At 37.6% G+C, this 23845-nt stretch overlaps 1 protein-coding gene across 1 annotated transcript in view; it reads left to right on the top strand.

Moving 5' to 3' along the window:
* Positions 1–16153: 16153 nt before the first annotated feature.
* Positions 16154–23845, top strand: part of LOC135219129 (barH-like 2 homeobox protein) — a 60127-nt gene continuing 52435 nt past the window's right edge. Inside the window, exon 1 of the mRNA XM_064255584.1 lies at positions 16154–17475. Coding sequence (XP_064111654.1) covers positions 16872–17475 — 604 coding nt within the window. The 5' untranslated portion in view covers positions 16154–16871. The remainder of the gene's footprint in view (positions 17476–23845) is intronic.

Raw genomic sequence — 23845 nt, forward strand, 5'->3', positions numbered from 1 at the left:
ACAGGTATTTCCTTCATCTCCAAAGCACTTCCATAGTACTTTAGGGCACTCCTCTTCACCTATGCTCTGGAAATAACTTTTTAGGACTTCCCAACACTTAAAGTATTCTATCAATAGCTGGCAAGAGAAAAAGCCATCTAGTCACAACATGCCGCAATAGATTGCAATTGGCAACTCATCCTCCATAATTCACAGAATTCCTTTAACTGTGCTGTTCTTTTAGGTGAAATGCTAAAATAGCTGTAAACTTTTAGCACAATATTTTCAACATCAATATCCATTTTAGCTGCAGCAAATTTTGTTGTATTGTGCAAAATATGAGCCAAACAGTTTGCCGCAATAACGTTCTTTTGAGCCATTTTAATTTTCTGATAAACACTGTTGTGTTTTCCATAGTTTACACTTGCATTATCAGCAGTGTATGCAGACACTATTCAGATCCAAACCTGAAGTCTCTAGTTTAGATAATGCTGATTTGTTATGGCCTCGGATGATTCCTTGTTATCACTGTAAAAGTCAAGTAACACAAAATGAAATTATCTCAAAAGTATTAGGAAACACTTTGTTGCACCTTTGTTTGAAGCATCAGTTGCTATTGAAAAGGGCAATCTATGTTCTTTGATGTACTTCAAATGTGTTTCTACAAAATACGGTGCTAGAATATTGTCTCACACAGCTTTTATTTTAGTTTTCCACATGTTACTCCCTTCACTATCAATGAGTCACTATAAATTTCTTGTCAACTTTTACTCCACAATCAACACTTCTGTATGATTGATACACTTTACACAATTCTGCAGCCATTATTTTATCATCTTGAGATGATCGAGATGGGCAGAAATATAATAATACTGATGATGTGCCAGCACTATGAGTGTTAGTTTTATGTTTATCTGAGGCAGCATGTCGTTCAATTGCAATTTTTCCCGTGCCACCGATATCCATATCACAATGGCATACTGTGCAAAGTGCATAATAATCACCTTTTCTGCTTTTAGAAATAAATCCAAATTCCGTGGGCCATTCATGGTTAAATGCAGTCTTTCTTTTTGACATTTCTTTAAGGTATTCAATAAAGCGAGAAATAGTCAACCAAATCTCACTTCAACATTCAGCAGAATGACATCTCTGATTTTTTAGACAGACACAAAAAGCAGGACATTATTATTGTCCTTCTTAAGGCAAAGCAGGACAGAGGACAGAATGCTAAAAAACAGGACTGTCCTGCTTAAAGCAGGACGTCTGGCCACCCAAATACTGAATCAGTTGTAATCTGTTTCCTTAAAGGTGAATGGCCTGTCGATCTGATTATGCTTGTTGCATACAAAGTTGTACATATATGACTGTTTCCTTTTTCATGCCATTGATTGAGTAAAGACAGAGTGCCTTATGAGTGTATATTCATGTTTCCTTGATTGTGATTTTCCATTTATGCTTTTGATCTTATTGCAGGCCCATTGCCTATTGAGTTTCTGTGCTGATTCATGTCTACTTATGTGTATGGGTACATTTATGTATATATATCTGCCATTGATGTTTTGTTTGTATGTGACATTGATTACCTCAGGTGTAATGTTGATGTATAATTTCTTTGACATGTCATGATTTTTTGTGTACTCTGTTAGAGTCGCTGTGGAGCGCTAAGCAGCGAGCCTGACCGAGTAGTGTAGGAGTGGTTACTCACCCCCCGAGCTCAGTCTTTCCTGAATTGTCCAACATTTCAACGCCCCATACTTCGGGTGTGGAGTATGTCGTGAATTTCGAACTGATCATTCGAAATCCCCGCCATTTAACTTCACAAGTGTTGCGTTAAATTAGGGCAAGACTGAGGGATCTTGCGGGCGATTCATTGAACAGAAAGCTGTCCAATACACGACAGTTAAGACGTAATTCCTAAATGCATGGCGGGGAAGGAGCGCGTCTTATAGTAAGGAAGACGTTATGAATTTTCATTGATAAATATAATTTGCTAATCACTAGTACGAGATAAATTATCTATGTAGAGATTTGGAGCCAAGGACTCCGTAGCCTTCAGCCAGAACTTTGAGTCAATTCCTTGATCATAAATGATAACGTAACTGTCATATTTCACATTCAGGAGTAAAATAGATTAAGTGATTTCCGTAATGTCTAAATAAACGATGATTCCCGCCTGAATTACAAGGATTCTGTAGTTCACGCGGGAAAGCGTAAGTTTCTTTTGAAGAAGGGCGAAGCGACGCTTCATTCCTGCCCAGACCCTGAACCGTGTAAGTACTGTGAAATTTGTGTGTCTCTCAATTCTCCGACTCCCAGCTATCGCCATGCTAGGTCGAATTCCGTCGTAACTGTAAGTTAACTTTATCCACGTATAGATGTGTCATCCCTGCGATGAGGGACTCGATTTATGCAGCAAACGAAAGCTGCCAGTGTAAGAATGTTATTTGTTTGTGATATTGAGTAAATGGGTCTCGTATTGTGCAGAATTTTCGTCCAGTCGTGGACTTAGTGCTTTACAAGCACGTGATATCAAAGACCCTATAGGCTACCACATAAAGCCATGCGAGTTTTCAGGTTCCTTGAATTAAATTAGCGAGAGTAGTAAGAAACTGTGTGTACTGTGGAATTCTGCAAGGAACTTTACTTTCAGTGTATTGTTAATGTATTTAAATGTTTATTTTTCGTAATAAAACTGTTTTGTTCACCAAATTTTATTGAATCTCGCCCTGATAGTTTTAGAGTGCGTGCCTCCTCAAGGCCTTGTCATTGGCCCAGAACATCCGGGCACGAATCATAAAAAAAAAAAAAATAAATAAAAGTCGAAGAAATTCCCGACACGAGCATCGGTGCAAACATTGGAAAGTCCAATCAGTAATAATATTAATCAGCAAGTACCCTAGTAACCATCAAACAGCAATATGTTTCAGTATGGTTTGCAGATTCAGCATATCAAGAGCCTTAATACCATGGAAAAAAAAAATAAACTACTACTTTATATGCTGGTACTAGAAAAATTCCCAAAAACCTCACGGCCAAAAATATACCAACCTATGTGAAATTCAAGTCCCAAATTCACTATAGAAGAATCAATGGCTTACAAACTTATAACACCCTTCTTTTAGGTCACAATGCTCCTAATACCATAGTCTGGAGTATACTTACACTTGGTCAAATAAGTATACTTATAATCTCATATTTGACATTCACCATGAATCACAATAATTGTCGGTAAACCAAGATTTTGCACGATAAATGGTAACTTCACAGTTGCCACATTGGCTCTTGTCAGCTGTTGCAGAAAACTATGTTTGTAATCTGTCAGTAAGGAAGTCTTCCAATAACCACATTAGACTTCATGCTTCCTTTAACATACCGGATTAGCAGCCTCCTTAGGGGAATGCCCATGCTGGCATAAGGCTGGCTTAACCTAAATCAACTACATTGCTCAGTGAGAAAACACTATTTTGTTAATTTCAGTTGGTGGAAGTGTCTTAATCGTTCATACGCCAAATAACTTTACAGTCAGTTTATAAAACCAAGCATTTTTTTTATTTCTTACTACTCAGCATGGTGAGCACAGAGTTTGCAAATGATTGCAAAAAACATGCTTAAAATTACAACTAGTCCTGGTACAGAGGTTATCAAGATCCCCAGATAGGTGTTAGAATGGTTCATATGAAACTGGAAAATGAAGGCACTGAGGTTAGGATTTACGTTTTTTAATGCTCAAGTTTTTATTTGACCATTGTGAAAAGTATTCAATTCCAATATTTAAAGGTAAGAGTGTAAAAATGTTAATAAAAAAACTGACAGCATTATTAATTCATCCCAAGCTCGGCATTACATTGGCAAATAGGAATCTCTGTTTGATATTTACATAGCCCTGGTTATCTCAACTAGTTGCCAGTTAACAATGATGAAAAATCTAAATCTTATTAGAAGCTATGAAAACCTACCAGAGGATCGAGAGCAAGAGTATTGTGCACATTAATTCTGCAAGCTGCAGCTTGCTTTCAAGCAAAGTACTGTACAGACATTTCAACAGGAATACATCCTAATCTAACTGTCCCTTAACCTAACCTATTCTACGGCGACTTGTCCTGTCCTGCCCTGGTCAGGGGACCTCCAATCCTCTTGCCTTCCCTATCCCCAACATGACATTGTGCAACTGCAGTTATACTGAATGATGTAGTGAGCTGTGAACAAGCTAGAACAGCCTACATACTTGATAAATAACGTAAAAAATTCATGCTAGTTTCTCAAAACTCAACCATCCTATTGATCCTAGCCAACAAATATTAGGAACGTGACCTACGTGACCTAGAAGGAAAGTTCTGAGACTACACAAGATTCTAAAAACAGACATGTAAATGCACATGCTACGCAAACTTTTCACAAGCTTTTAAATTATGAAATTTAAATGTCTGACAAGCTTATGACTCCAGTGTTCTGAAATTTAAATTCACTAAAGCAATGGCTGGGAGGACGACTGTAATGAAAAGATTACCTCTTTTATTACTTGGCAAAAGGCACCCTTTACAAAACTCAATACCAAGACCTAAAAAATATTCGGTAGATCTATATTGCTATTCCGCGGAGGCCTAGACTATGGCAGTTGCGGTTTTTCTATGCAGTTTTACCTCCTGAACAAGAATTTTAAGTAATTAACCCCCAGGGGCTCGTACTTTATGCAATATGAATTCTATCAGGTTAGCCCAAAAACCATAGCCTAATGTACTCTCATATTTCGTAAACCAGCTCTTTTCAAAATAATTCTATACAGACACCATATCCAACCAAAATCATAACAATACCTTTCTATAACTTCAGTAGCATACTCACGGAAAAGCTTCTACTAATCGTGTAAATACCTTTAGTCAAAATGCTCCTGGTAATCGAGAAGGCTACACAGCATACATTCTAAGAAAGCAGTAACATCATTATAGTTAAACACCATTATAGTTTTTGGTCCTTGGATAAGGTGGCGCCTTCTGTTAGTAAGAGTTGATGCTCTCTCTTACGAGCTCTCTTGTTTTACCATTGACTACTATGTGTCTCAGGAAGTTTGAGTGATCGTGTTTTGCTAATACATCTTTCAAATTGATTGATGGATCGGTATGTTACTTTTCAACAATGTGTTTCACACTTTCCCCTAATTTTTGGTAATAAATTCAATATCTAAAATTCAGGTTTTCAGGCACTTTACTCTTGAAATTGAAGGGGGTGTGCGATGGGAAGCCGAACTTTATGACCTCATTCACATATCATATTGTGCTTGCACAAAAGCATCTAAGTCATAACTCTGAACAGCGAAGACAACTCTCTCTGTAGTTACTGGATTCACAAAGATTTTGGAAACCTCTAAATTCTGTATAACCATGTAGGTTGTTAGCTCATTATATCCTACATTGCTCAGTTGAAAAATTGCAATGTTAATATGTGCCTGAAAACGTTTCATTACATAACAAATATTGTGAAGACAGAGGGAGAGAGAGAGAGAGATCAGTGGAGAAGGAAAATAAAGACGGACAGGGAAGTAAGTTTAAAGGATTGAGGAAAGGTGGGTGATAGGAGGGATAAGTAGTACCTACCCAAGAGTGCTTATCCGAATGAATTCATAAATCTCGACTGGCTAACTAGGCTTGGCTATGTCCTCAAATTCAAGAGTAAAGTACCTTTAAAAACTGTGTTTGGACGTGGAATTTTTCATACAAAAATTAGGGGAGGGTGTGAGAAACTGTTTCAAAGTACCACCAGTCAATCGATTGCTTTGAAAGATATTGGCAAAAAAATGATGACTCAAACTTCCTGAAATACACAATAGGTTATTTTAAAATTCATGTCATCTGTAAATAAATAATTGAAAACAACATTGTTGGGTTACCTGGATGATAAGAAAAAGTGGTTCAGCTAATATCAAAACTCACAGATTCATGAGGCATGGGGTCAATTAAAAAAGTTCATGGGCACAATTAGAGAAAAATTGTTTAAGAATTTCACATAAAAATGTGAACGGTTTAGCAGCCTCACCTAAACACACCCACACACACCACACACACACACACACAACACACACACACACACACACACACACACACACACACACACACCACACACACACACACATATATATATATATATATATATATATTATATATATATATATATATATATATATATATATATATATATATATATATATATAGTATATTATATATGTGCATCCAGTTCGAGGGCAGGAATACAGAAGCGGACGCCACAGTAACCATTTGTTCCAAAGTTTCATGATTCGTAATCACATTATCAGGGAGACTTACGACAGTGAAAATTTAATATAATATATATTAATAAACTGGTTAAAAGACCTTACTTGAGAAACGTAGAAAGCGAGTGAAGACAACTGATGAAAACAGAATGCAAAAAGATAAAATTGTTGAGGTCAGACAGCATGCTTAAAACACAAATGCACTTAGAAACAAAACAGTAAAACCCAACATCATATATAAATAGACGCACAGAGTTAAGACAAATACAATGGTACAGCGATTGTTTGACAGTTCAACGAGGGAGATCTCTCTTTGATATTTAAGTGTTTCCAGAATACGTAGTATCACGAGCATCCATTTTGGATTCTCTCTCTCTTTATCTTCTCTAAGGCCAAGCGTAACTAGAAACGTAAAGTTTTTTGGGAAACATGAAACGTAAAGATTTGGAACTAAATGTAAAGATTGAAACATAGGGATTTGGAAAACAGGATATGTGGAGACTTTGGGGGAAAACAGATTTTGAAAAGCAGTGTAGTAAAATTCAATCCTGTGGGACACCCATACTTGAAACTACTTAAGATCCTCTTCCCACACCTGCACCTGCAAAGGATAAAAAAATCCCCTGAGAGTGCTTTGACATTTCAGTATCTCCCTTATTGTATTGCTAGACAAAACAGAGACGAAAACTCGTTTAATGGTTTTCCTTAAGATTAGTCTCGAAATGATAAATGACCTATCTGTTCCCTTAGGACATTCAGGTGGCCTATGCTGCGACCCAACATGAGGAAGTAGAACGATCCCAAGGGACTTGCGCCCCCTTTCCATTGCCATATTTTCCCAGATAATTTGTTGCAGAGTCGTTAAAGTAAGGATGACCCCCCCCAAGTTGTCAAAATTCACGCGTCTCATGGGCAGGGGTTCAGAGCTCCCCCCTAATCCCTCTACCTGACACGAACCTTAGCATTGTTATCAGACCCCTCACAACCTTGACTCTGCCCAGCCGCACCTGCATATCGCCTGACCCCTCTCGACCACCTGCACCAGTGTTGTCTTCCGTTTTCGCACCATTTCTGGCCATGTTCAAATGTCTTTTCAGGATATGAAAAACCATTAGCGGAGGACACTAAGGAACCGAGTCGAATCGCTCTTAACGAAGTCGGACCTGTTTGGAAGAACACCACCACCAATGAACTTTGACTGGCAGAAGCCGGGTCACCCAGCGGGGTATATACGTATATATATAGGACCCAACAGTTGCTATTAAAGTGGACACCACCGTGAGCACAGTACATGCATCTAGTAGGTGTGAGGAAGACTTATCCACCAAGTCTAGCCGTTTTACTCTGTCGACGACCTGACGCTGCTCTACTACTTCGGCTCAGTCATAGCACCTGACATGGAAGTGACTTTGTGCCAAACACTCGGCATACGCTTCTCCCCTACCATCATCTTGTGCTAAAGAGGCTAGTAACTAACTGAAGAAGAACTTTGAAGAACGACTTGAAGACTTTGTCAGGAAGTTTAACTGAAGAACTACCTTGAGATTTCTGTCAAGGAGTCTAACTGAAGACCTATGCTGAGACTCTGCCAGAGAGTCTAACTGACGAAGACTTTTGTTTTCTATGGTAAAGAACTGCAAGAGCCAAATCCCTTGACAGTCGACCTGGTACAGAGGTATTTCCATCTGATACCCATTACTATATTTCATCCCTAGTTTCCATCCCTTGATTCCTGTTTTCCTATGAGACTAGTGAGATTTTGAAGATACGTCATCTTATCGTGTATTGAAATTACTCATACTTAAGGCTCAGTGTTAACATTCATTTTTGCAATATCAGAGCATTGTGTTTTATCATACTTGTTACTGAAGCCCTTTTGCTTTGCTATTATTAGTGTTTCATGCAAGAATATTATGCAGGTACGTGTAGACTGCCCTGTTGTGTCCCTGCCCCTGTAGATCAACAGTGCCAGTCACTCAACTTATAACAGTGCCCTATTTAGGAATCCATTTCCTGAAGGAAGCGACGTGTAGCTCGCTTACTGGACTCTGTTGCCTGGTGTTTTAAGAGTTCGTAATCCTTACTTCACTTATGTCCATTTGTCATTTAGTAGGACTTTTATTTGCTTGTTTAGTAGTGGCACTTTGCCCTGTGATTGTGAATAACTTTAGTAACGTCACCAGTGCCACGGAGCCTCATATTGCTCCTGCATTGTTATATCTTCTGATAATTCTTTTAGAAAATCATTATAGCTTATGAACAAGAGTACGTGTTATATTTAATTCTCAATTTTGATACTTGATTTAGTCATTTGCAAAGGTGACTGTACTCTTCATCTCTTTCTGTTCATAGCTTGCAAACCAACTAGTCAGAAATTTTGGCGTAGACTGTGCATAAGGAAATAATTTTGAGAATTCCAAAATTTAGAATTTTTGAGGAACTGTACTACCCAGGTTTGTGAAGTATGATAGTGATTCCTGGTGATTTTTTTTTGTATAACCAATAATCTTTAAATCGTAGCTGATTTCCGTTTTGCATTTAATGGCATGGCTGTGTACATTAGAGGATTCTAGATTAGTTAACCAGCACCCGGTTCTATAACTTATCCCCCTGTGGGAATCGACCCTTACCTTGAGAAGCAGCCAGGTGAATCCAGTATATTCTCATTAATTATATTTAAGACAATTATAATCATAGACAACACCAGACAGCACAAAGGTGGTAGCCGGTCCTTAAATCTAGAAAGAGAGCCAATACCTTTTGGGTTTTTAGGTATTAGTTTAAGATTGGTGACACCAATATATTTTTGGTCGATTTTTATGAAATCCATCGGAAAATTGTCTTTGTAGAGCTGATACTTTTTGGGTTTTAGGTATTAGTTTAAAAGATTGGTGACACCAATATATTTTTGGACGAATTTTATGAAATCCATCCGAAAATTGTCTTCGTATATAAGAAAGGAAACTTTACTGTTCTGTTTCTAAGTGCGTCTTTACTTAAGCGTGCTGTCTGAACAATGTTATCTTTTTGTATTCTGGTTTCATCAGTTTACTTTACTTGCTTTTTACGTTTCTGAAGTCAAGTCTTGTATATAGCTCTTTTAATTAACTTAATTATATACTGTATTTCATTGTCGTAAGTCTCCCTGATGATGTGACTACGAACCACGAGACTTTGGAATAAATGGTTACTGTGTCATCTGCTTCTATATTTCTGACCTTAATGTGGATGTGAATGTGATATACGCTGAGTTTTCTTTTGCTCCCAGGTTGATCACGAAATATATAAAACGTGATGCTATGTAGTATAAACAAAGGTTATGCCACGAAGGAAACTGAAAAAGCGAGAACTACCGAGATCTTTCGGTCTTAACGACCCTTTACTTACGGCAAGACTGGTCAGAACATTGAAAAACATAGTACAGGTAAGCATGTACAAACGGACATCACAGGATTAAACAAAAGGTCCGATTCACTTTAAAGTTTAAAGAAACGAAAAAATGCCCGTGGGCTAGATTCAAGATCTAAAAGCAGCCAACCCACACGTGGTCACAGGTAATTTAGTCAGAAGACAAGAAAGAGGCATACACTACCGGACAGTACAAATTTAGTAAAATCTCAAAGAGTAGATTACGGATTTAAGAGCGGTGCGGTGAAACACACTGGTCGGAGGCAATTGAATTCGAAAAACAATAAACTTTGTATTAGAAACATGAAATTTTACAAAAGTGTTCAGTCAATGAGTGAGGAACTAACATAATATATAAATATAGCAAGTATGAGAGTGAGAAAAAAAATTAAGATAATTAAAAACATGTGGGACTAATTAATCAGTAGTTAATTCATTTACTTTAAGGTGCTTCATAAACATTTGACAAATATATGGGTCCAAAGGGTACAATCCAGACTAAGATTTGGGCTTTTTTTTTTTATTAGTGATTTGTATAACTGCTGATGCCAGTAAATTTCTTGAAACATAATCATTAGCAGAAGGTAAAGAGAAATACAGAAAGAAGAGATCACTGATTAAAAAAAAAAAAAATTAACAAGGATTAGTATGGTGTCTTGTTCAGTTAATTAACAATTTGTTTACGTAGTGGTTGAGTTTGTATTAATTCATGTCCATCTTCCTTTCTAACGTTCATCTTCTCAAATGAGAATCTAATTATCACTAAGACTTAATAAAAATATCTCATCAGAAAAGACATTCTTTAATCCTTGGTAATGACGCATAATCGTGCTGTGTAAAACGCAAAGTGTAAACAATTTATTTTTCTGTGCGTAACAGCGGTATATAAAGCTTTTTGTTGATAAACCTAATGTTGTCTGGTTGTCGTCTATTCCGGGGTCAGCCTTACCTCGTCCTTCTTTCGTTTTTAAAAAGCGAGATATCTTGTTTCTGTGTTTTCCATTACTTTTTGTTACTTTTTTTCTAATGAACAACGTAATATTCTTTGGAAGGCTGAGTTCCAAGTCAGTGTTCTGCATAATAATAATAATAATAATAATAATAATAATAATAATAATAATAATAATAATAATAATAATAATAATAATAATAATAGTTAAAATTACCACAATTATATATCAAAAGATATTTCTATAATTGTGGAATTTTTTAAACTATTTGTTCGCACGAGATTGTGAATTTCTTAATAATAATAATAATTACTGGCAGTGCCAGTAATCAGATACAGCGCAGGAATAGTGGAATGGACGAAGGCAGAGCTCCGCAGCATAGATCAGAAAACCAGGAAACATATGACAATACACAAAGCACTACACCCAAGAGCAAATACGGACAGACTATACATAACACGAAAGGAAGGAGGGAGAGGACTACTAAGTATAGAGGACTGCGTCAACATCGAAAACAGAGCACTGGGGCAATATCTGAAAACCAGTGAAGACGAGTGGCTAAAGAGTGCATGGAAGAAGGACTAATAAAAGCAGACGAAGACCCAGAAATATACAGAGACAGGAGAAAGACAGAAAGAACAGAGGACTGGCACAACAAACCAATGCACGGACAATACATGAGACAGACTAAAGAACTAGCCAGCGATGACACATGGCAATGGCTACAGAGGGGAGAGCTAAAGAAGGAAACTGAAGGAATGATAACAGCGGCACAAGATCAGGCCCTACGAACCAGATATGTTCAAAGTACGATAGACGGAAATAACATCTCTCCCATATGTAGGAAGTGCAATGCGAAAAGTGAAACCATAAACCACATAGCAAGTGAATGCCCGGCACTTGCACAGAACCAGTACAAAAAGAGGCATGATTCAGTAGCAAAAGCCCTCCACTGGAGCCTGTGCAAGAAACATCAGCTACCTTGCAGTAATAAGTGGTTACGAGCACCAACCTGAAGGAGTGATAGAAAAACGATCAGGCAAAGATCTCTGGGGACTATGGTATCAGAACGGATAGGGTGATACGTGCAAACAGACCAGACGTGACGTTGATTGACAAGGTCAAGAAGAAAGTATCACTCATTGATGTCGCAATACCATGGGACACCAGAGTTGAAGAGAAAGAGAGGGAAAAATTGGATAAGTATCAAGATCTGAAAATAGAATAAGAAGGATATGGGATATGCAGTGGAAATCGTACCCATAATCATAGGAGCACTAGACACGATCCCAAGATCCCTGAAAAGGAATCTAGAAAAACTAGAGGCTGAAGTAGCTCCAGGACTCATGCAGAAGAGTGTGATCCTAGAACCGGCACACATAGTAAAGAAGAGTGATGGACTCCTAAGGAGGCAGGATGCAACCCGGAACCCCACACTATAAATAACACCCAGTCGAATTGGAGGACTGTGATAGAGCAAAAAAAAAAAAAAAAAAAAAAAATAATAATAATAATAATAATAATATTTTTTAAAAACACAATATTAAAAGATATTTCTATAATTGTGGATTTTTAAAACTATTTGTTCTCACAAGACTGTGATTTTCTATAATTGTTGATTTTTTAAAACTATTTATCACGAGACTGTGAATTCCTTAATGATAATAATAATAATAATAATAATAATAATAATAATAATAATAATAATAATAATAATAATAATAATACCAGTTAAAATTAAAATTGGTATCGACCCAAATTCCCTTATGGATGGAACCAGGTGGGAATGACGTAATTTACAGGTATTCTCAAGTGAGGGGACTGAACGTCCTCAACGCTTGTCTTTAATCAAAAGGCAGTGTGCGTGCGTCAAGGTCCGACGCGCTTCTGGTGAGCCTTTCTGCGTAGGTGTAAGCAGCAGCTAATGTGGAAGTTTTGCGCACAGACGTTCGTTTGAAAATTGTTAACCGCATCCCCGAACCCCACCCCAGGAATGGAGAAATATGGCATGACAAATCCGTAGAGTTTTGTTATCACTATGGTCCCCTACTGTCAAAAATGACTAAATTTTTTTTCTTCTTCTTCTTCTTCTTCTTCTTCTTCTTCTTCTTCTTCTTCTTCTTCTTCTTCTTCAGAAGTCATTTAACAAAGAAAAATATAGCCTAATAAATTTTATAAATAAATTGTTAATTATATCAATAATAATTCAGGCTTCTAAAGAATTTGGTGTCTAATAGAAACAATTAATAGGAGATAAAGGGGAAATACTGAAAGAAGAGACCAGTTAATAGAAAATTAAAATATGAAAAGATAAATATCAGAAATAAATAGTTAATAATATAAATAAGAAATTGGAGCTTTCAAAGAATATAGCGTTCAGGAGAAAGAATTAGCAGAAGTTATTATATAAAAATATATATAAAATAATAAATTCCATCAATAAACAGTTCAAAATATCAATAAATAATTGACTGTCTCAAGCGCAGACTTAAATTTGGAACAGAGCAACTGTTACTCACAACTGTTTACTTATTTACCCAAACCATAAAAGTGTAAATAAACAGCGAGGAACTATTTCAGCAAACCATTACGGTCGATCGACTAAGAGACCAATTTTGGGGACGGAACTGGGTTGGCCCACCCTACCACCCCTCACGCCTCCCTCTCTCTCTCTTATGGGACCTACTTAGTGACGTCACGTGATCATTCTTCTCGGTGGATAAACGTACGGAAAACAATCTAGTGACGTCGTCGAGTGTCGGGCCAATCACGCGCCGACTTACCAAAGGACCTCTTAAGATTTCGGCCAATGGAAGGCATGGGATTGAAGTGGTGACGTCGACGAGGCCCGGGCCAATCAGAGGGAGGGAAGGGGCGAGCGCATTGCCAAGACCCGCCCACACTGGGCGGGGCTTAAGACAATTGAAGGACGTAATCGCTATTATTGTCAACACCGCATAATAATCTTTGTAGATGCGAAGGAGGAGGAAGGAGGAAGATCGCAAAGAAGGTACAGAGAGAGAGAGAGAGAGAGAGAGAGAGAGAGAGAGAAGACCTCGTATATATTATCTTTATCGATTTATAAACAAGACCATTAGATCTCAGGTTGGGTAAACATTTGCAGAGAAGGAATAAAGTGATCGACCACAGACAGACAATCAAAAGACTATTAAGACAATCCAACTACAGAAAACAGAGGCAATTCCTGTACGACATGAAATCGATCTCCATTCCTTTGAGTTTCCCGACTTTCACGCGTGGAAATATCCCTTTGTTAGTTTTGTAAATGTCAAGGAAAAACTTAAAATATTATCCAATTCTCGTGGTGCGCATTCTTCCATTCGTTTTTTTCTTAATATAATGTCTCGTTTATCTGTAGAGATAAATGATTTTTAAGGTGGTTAATTTGTATAACTTGTATTGCAAAAACTTTTGCCATAATCCCATTAAAAATTACAGCTGTGACAGATATGTGGAGTTTAAAAAAATATTAATTTCTTGATTTACAAGATCGAACTAAATCATCATCAAAAATTATTATTATTATTATTATATTATTATGATAATTTAAAAAGTTATTCTTATTATTATTATTATTATTATTATTATTATTATTATTATTATTATTATTATTATTATTATTATTCAAGAAACTCCCATCTCAGGAACAAATGAGTCCTAAAACTATATATTTAATTTGAAAACACAAGATTCAAAAAATAATGTACTTAAGAATATCAAATATCCAAATTTGGAGTTTTTTTTTAACTGTATCTCATTCATTATCATTTTATTTACAGCGTTGATGCATGGCACCTATGGATATAAAATCACAAATGCGGATATGAAATAACGGCTGGGGATATAAAACAAAAGTTGAGGATGTAAAATAATGTCTAAGGATATAAAGTAACAGCGGATGATGTACAATAACACTTAGGCATATAAAATAAACAGCTGCAGATATCAATGAACATCTATGGATATAAAATAGCGTCTGCCGATGTAATAACAGCTGAGGTTATACAATAAGAGATATGGATATAAAATAAGTGTGGATATAATATAACAGCTAAGGATATAAAATAACAGCTGCATACATAAAATAAAAGCTGCGGTTATAAAATAACAGCTGGAGACATAGACTAAAGACTGTGGATATAAAATATATAAACAAAATTGCCTTCTGCAAGAAGCACATTACTGACCAATCAGGTCTTCTTGAGTGACTTAAGTCCTTTTTGCACGGAAGGAAAACACATTCATGGTTTTTTTTTTTTTCCTGTCCGTCTGTCATTCAATCACGGCCAAACGGCTGGTCCGATCGGCAAGAAACTTGGCAGGGTTATAGTGGGGACCCCTAAGATGGTTTACAATGGGGTTTCATCCTACCTCTCCTCCCACCCCTCCGAAGGTGGTGTGGATGAGAAGGGATTCCCTGAAACGGGGCTGGTTATGCCCGTAGATTTAGTTACTTTACGAATTTGTCATACATTTGGAAATGAATACTAATAGTTAAAAAAAAAAAAAAAAAAAACACTACCGAGTCACTTATGAATGAATATGCTTTTTAGTAAGGATGGGTAAATTGCTAGTGATAAAAACAATAATAACATTATGATTAAAATACTAACGCCCTTTGTTAATCAATGCTACGAGAGAGATTAAAAAATATATTAATAAACCCATAACAAAATTTATAACATACAGAAAGAGAGTTATTAGAAAATATATTATAAACCCATAGTAAAATTTATAACAAATAGAGAATAAAAAACCATATAATTTCCAAGAGAGAGAGAGAGAGAGAGAGAGAGAGAGAGAGAGAGAGAGAGAGAGAGAGAGAGAGAGAGATTAAAGAATTATATTGATAAACCCATAATAAGATATATAACAAACAGAGAGAGAGAGAGAGAGAGAGAGAGAGAGAGAGAGAGAGAGAGAGAGAGAGAGAATTAAAAAAACCATAGAATTTACAAGAGAGAGTAAGAGAGATTGAAAAACCATAAAATTTCCGAGAGAGAGAGAGAGAGAGAGAGAGAGAGAGAGAGAGACGCCAATGTAAATTTTTTTTAGCAGGACAAAGGACACAGGAATGAGTAATAAATATTAAGGAATGCCATTACGAGCGTTATGGCACCTGATACTTGGACAGGAGAGAGAGAGAGAGAGAGAGAGAGAGAGAGAGAGAGAGAGAGAGAGAGATAAACAATATAAAAGCGAGACAAGAGAATAGGGAGGACTTATTATAGCGGTTGAGCCGTCTATTCATCGGCACCTCTACTTTTACCCTTCCCTCCTCATCCTCCTCCTTCTCCTCCACAGTCTTCCTGTCTGTGCGTGTGTGTGTGTGCGTGTGTGTGTGTGTGAGTCGCTGAGATTGTTGGAGAGAGAGTGAGTGAGTGAGTGAGTGCGTTCACGGGGTCCTTCCAGCCAACCTCAGTCACGCCACCAATGATACATGGGAATTACAGCGGGGAGCGGAGCCGTTTGTCATTATCATTCTATTATTACCTCAGCCTGCTCCCAGTTTGCACCTCGAACGCGTCGCGAGACGGTCGTCCCTCGATCGCCGCCGCTCAGGACGAAGAAGAAGAAGAGGAAGAAGAAGAAGAAGAAGAATAAACAAGTCTCAAGAAGTCGGAGAAGGACGAAGGCAAGAAGGCAGGGTCCTCCTGACTCCCCGTATACAACGCACCCAACTCCCACCTCCATATCGCCCCTCTCTCTCTCTTTCTCTCTCCTTCTCTCTCTTTCTCTCTCCAGCAGGTGGCGCTGCCGGCAGCGGCGAAGTCGGCGACGAAAACGTCGTCGGCGTCGAACGGCAGGGCGGCATTCGCAAGCCCTCAGCAGCTGCAGAAGCAGCAGCAGCAACAGCTCAAGCAGCAGCAGTCTTCTGCTGACGGCGGTGGCGAACGGCGAGTTTCCGGCTCTCCCGAAGTGCAAACACACGTGGTTGTTGGTCTAGTTGTTTGGTCTATAGTCTCTGGATTGGCTCCGCGCGTGGAACGTTAAGACTGCTCTCGTTTGTTGCGGTTCCGCTGCTGGATTTTCGCGAATGTTTATCTTACGATTCGGTGAAGGAGGGAACTCGTTTCCGCGAAGTGAACTTTAAACAGGTGTCGTTGAAGCTCTTCCCGCGGAAGTTTCTCCTTCGTGAGGACCTCGTGTCCGCTACAGTGATGCCTCGCTAGACCTAATTGCTCCCAGAGGAACTAAACCGTTTACGGAAACTGTGTGTGTGTGAGAGAGACAGATAGAGAGAACCCATGACCAACATGGAGGATGGAGGGGGCATATCCCCCGCCCCCTCACCCGGAGCTCAAGACCAACCCACAGATCTCAGGGTACCGAGAGTTCATCACGAAGAAGTTTCTCCAGATAAACTGAAGGGGTCGGCGGCGCCCTTGAAGCATCCGTCTCCCCCTCCTCCCTCCCCTCCTCCTCAAATGCCCCACCAACAACTGCTCGACAACGTTCCTCCTCCCCCCTCAGGCCCTCAGGGTATGACGTCTCTGCCCTTAGGCCTACAGCACCTGGTGCGCGCGCCCTCGTCTTTCATGATCGGCGACATCTTGAGCCAGAAGGTCCAGGGCGAGAACGGCACGGCCAGAGATCACCAACACAACCACCATCTCCACCAAATCCCCGCTCTCCACCAAATCCACGACCTCCACCGCCGGAATTTGCACCACCACCTCCAACACCGCCAACTCCACCAGGGTCCTCATCATCCCCTGCGCCATGACGAGGAGGAAGAAGACGCTGACGAAGAAGAAGAAGAAGAAGAAGAAGAAGAGGAGGAGGAAGACGGAGACGAAGAACGCGATGACTTAGAAGAAACCAGTAATAGCCACCTCCTTTCGCACAATGGTAGGTCTCCCTGAAGTAATGCAGACACTTGCAAGCTTTATGGCTTTTGCCACCACTCAATCTCTCTCTCTCTCTCTCTCTCTCTCTCTCTCTCTCTCTCTCTCTCTCTCCTGCTGGTTTTTGGATAAATGATTTCAGGGAATTTCAGATAAATCTCGTCTAAATACCAATTTTTTTTAGGCTAAATTTGGTTTAAATTCTCTCTCTCTCTCTCTCTCTCTCTCTCTCTCTCTCTCTCTCTCTCTCTCTCTCTTGCTAGTTTTTAGATAAATGATTTCAGGTAATTTCAGATAAATCTCGTCTAAATACCAATTTTTTTTAGGCTAAATTCTGTTTAAATTCTCTCTCTCTCTCTCTCTCTCTCTCTCTCTCTCTCTCTCTCTCTCTCTCTCTCTCTCTCTCCTGCTGGTTTTTGGATAAATGATTTCAGGGAATTTCAGATAAATCTCGTCTAAATACCAATTTTTTTTTAGGCTAAGTTTGGTTTAAATCCTCCTCTCTCTCTCTCTCCTGCTGGATTTTGGAGAAATGATTTCAGGTAATTTCAGATAAATCTCGTCTAAATACATATTTTTTTAGGCTAAATTTGGTTTAAATTCTCCTCTCTCTCTCTCTCTCTCTCTCTCTCTCTCTCTCTCTCTCCTACTGGCTTTTTTGAAATTAAGATTTGAGGTTATTTACGATATATACTTTTAATTTTTTTAAAGGCTAAAATTTGATTTTAATCCACCACTCTCTCTCTCTCTCTCGCTCTCTCTCTCATCCCTTCTCTCTCTCTCTCTCTCTCTCTCTCTCTTCTACTGGCTTTTTGCAATAAAGATCTGAGGTTATATACGATATGTTTTGTTTAAATAACTTTTTCTAAAGGCTAAATTTGATTTTTAAACCACCTTCTCTCTCTCTCTCTCTCTCTCTCTCTCTCTCTCTCTCTCTCTCTCTCTCTCCAACTGGCTTTTTTAAATAATGAATTGAGGTTATATGCGATATATTTTGTTTAAATAACTTTCTCTCTCTCTCTCTCTCTCTCTCTCTCTCTCTCTCTTCTCTCTCCTCTCTCTCTCTCTCTCTCTCTCTCTCGTCCTACTGGCTTTCTGAAATAAAGATCTGAGGTTATTTACGACATAATTTGTTTAAATAACTTTTATTAAGGGCTAAATTTGATTTTAATCCACCTCTCTCTCTCTCTCTCTCTCTCTCTCTCTCTCTCTCTCTCTCTCTCTCTTACAGAAAGCGAGTAGGAGAGAGAGAGAGATTTGAAGCTGTTTACGATATAATTTGTTTAAATAACTGTTTTTAAAGGCAAAATTTGATTTTAATCCACCATCTATCTAGCTATCTCTCCTACTGGCTTCTTGAAATAAAGATTTGAGGTTATATACGATATAATTTGTGTAAATAACTCTTTCTAAAGCTTAAAGGCCAAATTTGATTTTAATCCACCCCCTCCCTCTCTCTCTCTCTCTCTCTCTCTCTCTCTCTCTCTGGCGAGCGTGTCATCAGACGCGTCATATTTCTAACGTAATGGAGCCACTCCCCCCGCCATTTGAATAAGGCTCCCAGCCATTATTTCGGAGGCACTTCTATTAGTGTTGTCGAATCTGGGACGCTCCATCGAGGAGAGCATGACTCGAACTCCAACTGTCACTTGAGGTCACAAGAAATCACGTGAAATTTTCTCCGATTGTTCGATTTATTCGGCGACAGGAAACTGTGCCCGCGGAATTATTATTATTATTTATTATTATTATTATTATTATTATTATATTATTATTATTATTATTATTATTATTATTATGCCAAAAATTAACCCTACAAATATGGTACAAACCCACCACAGGAGCCAATGACCTGAAATTCAAGCTTCCAAAGATTATTATTATTATTATTATTATTATTATTATTATTATTATTATTATTATTATTATTATTATTATTATTATTATTCCGAAGATGAGCCCTATTCATATGGAAATATCCAACCACAACCAATGACCTTTCATTAAAGCTCCAAAGACTACGGCGTTCATTAGGAAGAAAGAGATGTCATTTATTAAAAATAAATTAATAACTAGATAAATATGGGTAACAGAAATCATATGATCACTACCCCTGGGAGTAACTTGACGTAGATGCAGATTGAATTCAAATTCAGAAACACTTTTTGGTAGATATGAAATAATTATCTTTTAATAATAAATAATAATTTGTTTTTGGCAGAACATAGATTTACAGGGATGGTATGTACTTCTCAGTATGCAATGACAATGGCTAGAATATGATTATTATTATTATTATTTTATTTTTATTATTATTATTATTATTATTATTATTATTATTATTATTATTATCACAACCTGTATTTATGCCTAAAACAATTGTGAGTGCTACAAAAACAACTTAATTATTGAATGCTGAAGAATTCTAAAAATATTACTTGAAAATATGTGTACGGACCAGATATCAGTGAGAGAGAGAGAGAGAGAGAGAGAGAGAGAGAGAGAGAGAGAATATCTGCACGTGTAGTATAGGTCATATTGTGGAGTATCAGAGAGAGAGAGAGAGAGAGAGAATATCTGCACGTGTAGTATAGGTCACATTGTGGGGTATCAGAAAATGAGAGAGAGAGAGAGAGAGAGAGAGAGAGAGAGAGAGAGAGAGAGAGAGAGAGAGGAATCTACTTCCGCAAGTGATTCCTTTTCCTGTCCAGGCAACAAAATCACAGTCTAATTATCGACACGAATGTTAAACCTAACTTATGCAAACATTCCTTCCAACACGCAATGATCAGGTAATGGGATCGCAAGTGTGCATAAACTCTCTCTCTCTCTCTCTCTCTCTCTGGTAACATACAAAAATCAATCTTCAGTAAATCTGAGCATGTTGTATGTGAGTAGAATCTCTCTCTCTCTCTCTCTCTCTCTCTCTCTCTCTCTCCTCTCTCTCTCTCTTCTCCTATCGTGACTTGTGGCTTTCGTCAAGGAAATGCTTATTGCAATAGGTCATGTTTGTTCGTCTGTTTGCGTGTGCTTGTATGTGTGTTTGTGTTTGTGTGTGAGTTTGTGTGGGGACTGTGGCTGACGTTTGTTTTCCGTGTTTTTATCTGTTTATCTAAAAGTTTATAAACGTGTTAATTTATCTTTTCTTATCTAAAAATTTCTTCTTTCTGCACTTCCTGTTACTTTCTGTTACTTGTTTCAAATGAACACCATAATAATAATAATAATAATAATAATAATAATAATAATAATAATAATAATAATAATAATACGACTTCGGTTTCCACGTCATGACTGACATTGAGTTTTTGGGAAGAGGATGGGTTCTCATTCTAGAATTCAAATGGAGCGCCTCAGTGGCGTGGTTGATATGGTGTTTGCTTCCCACCTCGGTGGTCGCGGGTTCGATTCTCGGCCATTCCATTGAGGAGTGAGAGATGTGTATTTCTGGTGATAGAAGTTCGCTCTCGACGTGGTTCGGAAGTCACGTAAAGCCATTGGTCTCGTTGCTGAATAACCACTGATTCCACGCAACGCAAAAACACCATACAAACAAAACAAACAAGAATTCAAATGAAAGAAAATAATCACTTACTATAGCTGGTTCACTTAAGGTAAATTCTTACGAGACGTTTCTTTCGCGACCGCTGATTGGCTGGTACCGGAAGGTATAGGCAGCTCCTAGCCAATCAGCGGCCGCCAAACAAACGTCTCGTAGGCATAGGCCTCACCGAAGAACTTACCTTAAGTGAACCAGCTACTTGTTTTGACATTTAAAATGTTCTATCTTCCTCTGTATACGTCCTTGCTTATAATCTAACTTTAATTTTACTCTTATTTCACATTTCAGTGTTTATGCTCTCTCATTTCTAATTAGAAACCATAGTTTTTTTTTAAATCGTTTTACACTGGCATGGATATGATTTTTGAGTTTATAAGATAAATGCTACAAGTCTAGGAGGTAAATCATACTTATCCAATCGTGCCCGTTTATATCGGCGCATGCGTGGCTACAGAGTGCATCAACTCTCTCTCTCTCTCTCTCTCTCTCTCTCTCTCTCTCTCTCTATGTATATATATATATATATATATATATATATATATATATATATATATATATATATATATGCTGATGCACTTTGTACCCACGCTATATATATATACATACATATATATATACATGCATATATAATATATCTATATCTATATATAGATAGATATATAATATATTAATTATTATATTATATATATATATATATTATATATATATATAGATATATATATACATATCCATATATATAAGCATACACACGGTATCTTCATATGTCCTGTTCATTGTTCATACTGCCTAATATGTAAAGCCTCTTCACCAGTTGAGCGGTGTTATAAGAGCTCTTATGCTATGAAATCACCGATGCTGAATTTCCAGATGTTAATTCTGTAGATATCACGACTTATTTCACAAAGCTAACCTTCTTTTATTTACTTTACAAAAGCACCATTTGCAGCCAATGAAGACTCAAATATGATTTGTACAATGTACTTTTGGCAGTCCTATTATCAGAAACGTATATAGCATTTCGTACCAAACTTTTTTTGATAATTTTGCGGAAATCACCAGCTACCAGTTGCACTAGTCTGCTTCTTAGTATCAAGAATGAACGCAAAGGTCTGATCTCTCTCTCTCTCTCTCTCTCTCTCTCTCTCTCTCTCTCTCTCTCATCTACTACAGTATTCATTTTCTCTTGGATTCTAGATTTCGACGACTGTTGCTATCCTAGCTAAAACTGGATCTCTGTTCCCTAAATAATCATTAAGCTCACATCTCTTGTTTGTTTCGATCACAGCTCTAGTGGGGGCTTTGAATGAACGAGTTTCATCAATGAATGTCCATAAAGTCCCAGTACCATTACAAGCAATAAATACTTGTAATGGTAATGGGACTTTATGGACACCTTGTATGCTTTCTCGCAAGCGTACAAATATACTCATAAATGTTAAGCCACCAATATCACTTGATATCGAATTCACTATGCATTTGGAATCAATTACATCAGAGGGGATTTATATAATCTATAGTTGAATCCGCCTCGGGCAGGATTGGAATCTTGCAAGGGCCAGATCTAATTATGTATTAGAATTCCTCACAGGTGTGCCTTATCCCCCAAGGTAGAGCGAGTTCGATGGTAAGTGATATACACACATATTCCCACATAACTCTATACTTTTTTCCTAAAGCTCTGCAGGATCGAGAACCCTATAAAACAAACATCATAGGTACGACAAGCGTTTTGGTATTTAACGAGCAGGAAAATAATATTTCACGGAAATTATGTTGAAGTCTTCATTCTCAATCCGTGAAATAATATGTAATATGATCCGAAGGAATACCTTGATTGTCCGTATGCCTATGAGGGCGACAGCCACATCTGCTCCATCATATCTATGCATTTTCTTCAACTTATATGATGATACGAAAAAAATACCTTGATTATGTGTATGCCTATGAGGGCGAAAGCCACATCTGCTCCATCATATCTATTCAATTTCATCAACTCATTTGGGCAAATATCTGTAAAATGGTTGATCCTTAAAGTAAGAATTTTTCGAAGACGTACAGATTTTGGCATTAATACCGTAATTTTGAGAGCATATATGGGTCGTTATCGAACGCGAAATATTCTAAAACTCAGGAAAATTAAAAATGAGAGACTTGTGTACGAAATACGGGTAGTTAGGAGGAAATGACTTCCATGGGATGACGTTAACAGGTCTGATGGGGTCAGTTTATACAGCTCTTGCCAGCCGTAGACTGTAATTGAACTTTGGGTTGCTAATCCCGTAGAGTTATTTTATGGACACCGCTTTTAATATAGTATTATTGTTATAATTATTAATTGTTATTATTATGCCAATAATAATAATAACAACAACAACAACAACAATAATAATAATAATAATAATAATAATAATAATAATAATAACAATAATAATAATAATATAAAATAATTATTATTATTATCATTATTATTATTCAGGAGATGAACCATACCCATACGGAACAGCCCCACCAAAGGGGCCACTGACTTGAAATTCAAGCTTCCAAAGAAGATGGTGCTCATTCGAAAGAAGTATAACAGAAGGTAAAGGGAAGTGCAGAAAGAAGGGATCGCTTATTAAAAAAAGGGTGAAAAAATAAACGAACGAGTTCATAAATAAATGGATAAAAACTTAAATAAATGATTAAAATACAATTGGCGCTGGTGCTGCTGTTCAGCGAATCTGGTCGCTGTCGGCAGAGAGAGAGAGAGAGAGGAGAGAGAGAGAGAGAGAGAGAGCTTACCTTACAGACATTACAGCTCGTTCGGGTTGCC

This window comes from Macrobrachium nipponense, chromosome 1 (assembly GCF_015104395.2).
Source record: "Macrobrachium nipponense isolate FS-2020 chromosome 1, ASM1510439v2, whole genome shotgun sequence".
NCBI classification, from domain to species: domain Eukaryota; kingdom Metazoa; phylum Arthropoda; class Malacostraca; order Decapoda; family Palaemonidae; genus Macrobrachium; species Macrobrachium nipponense.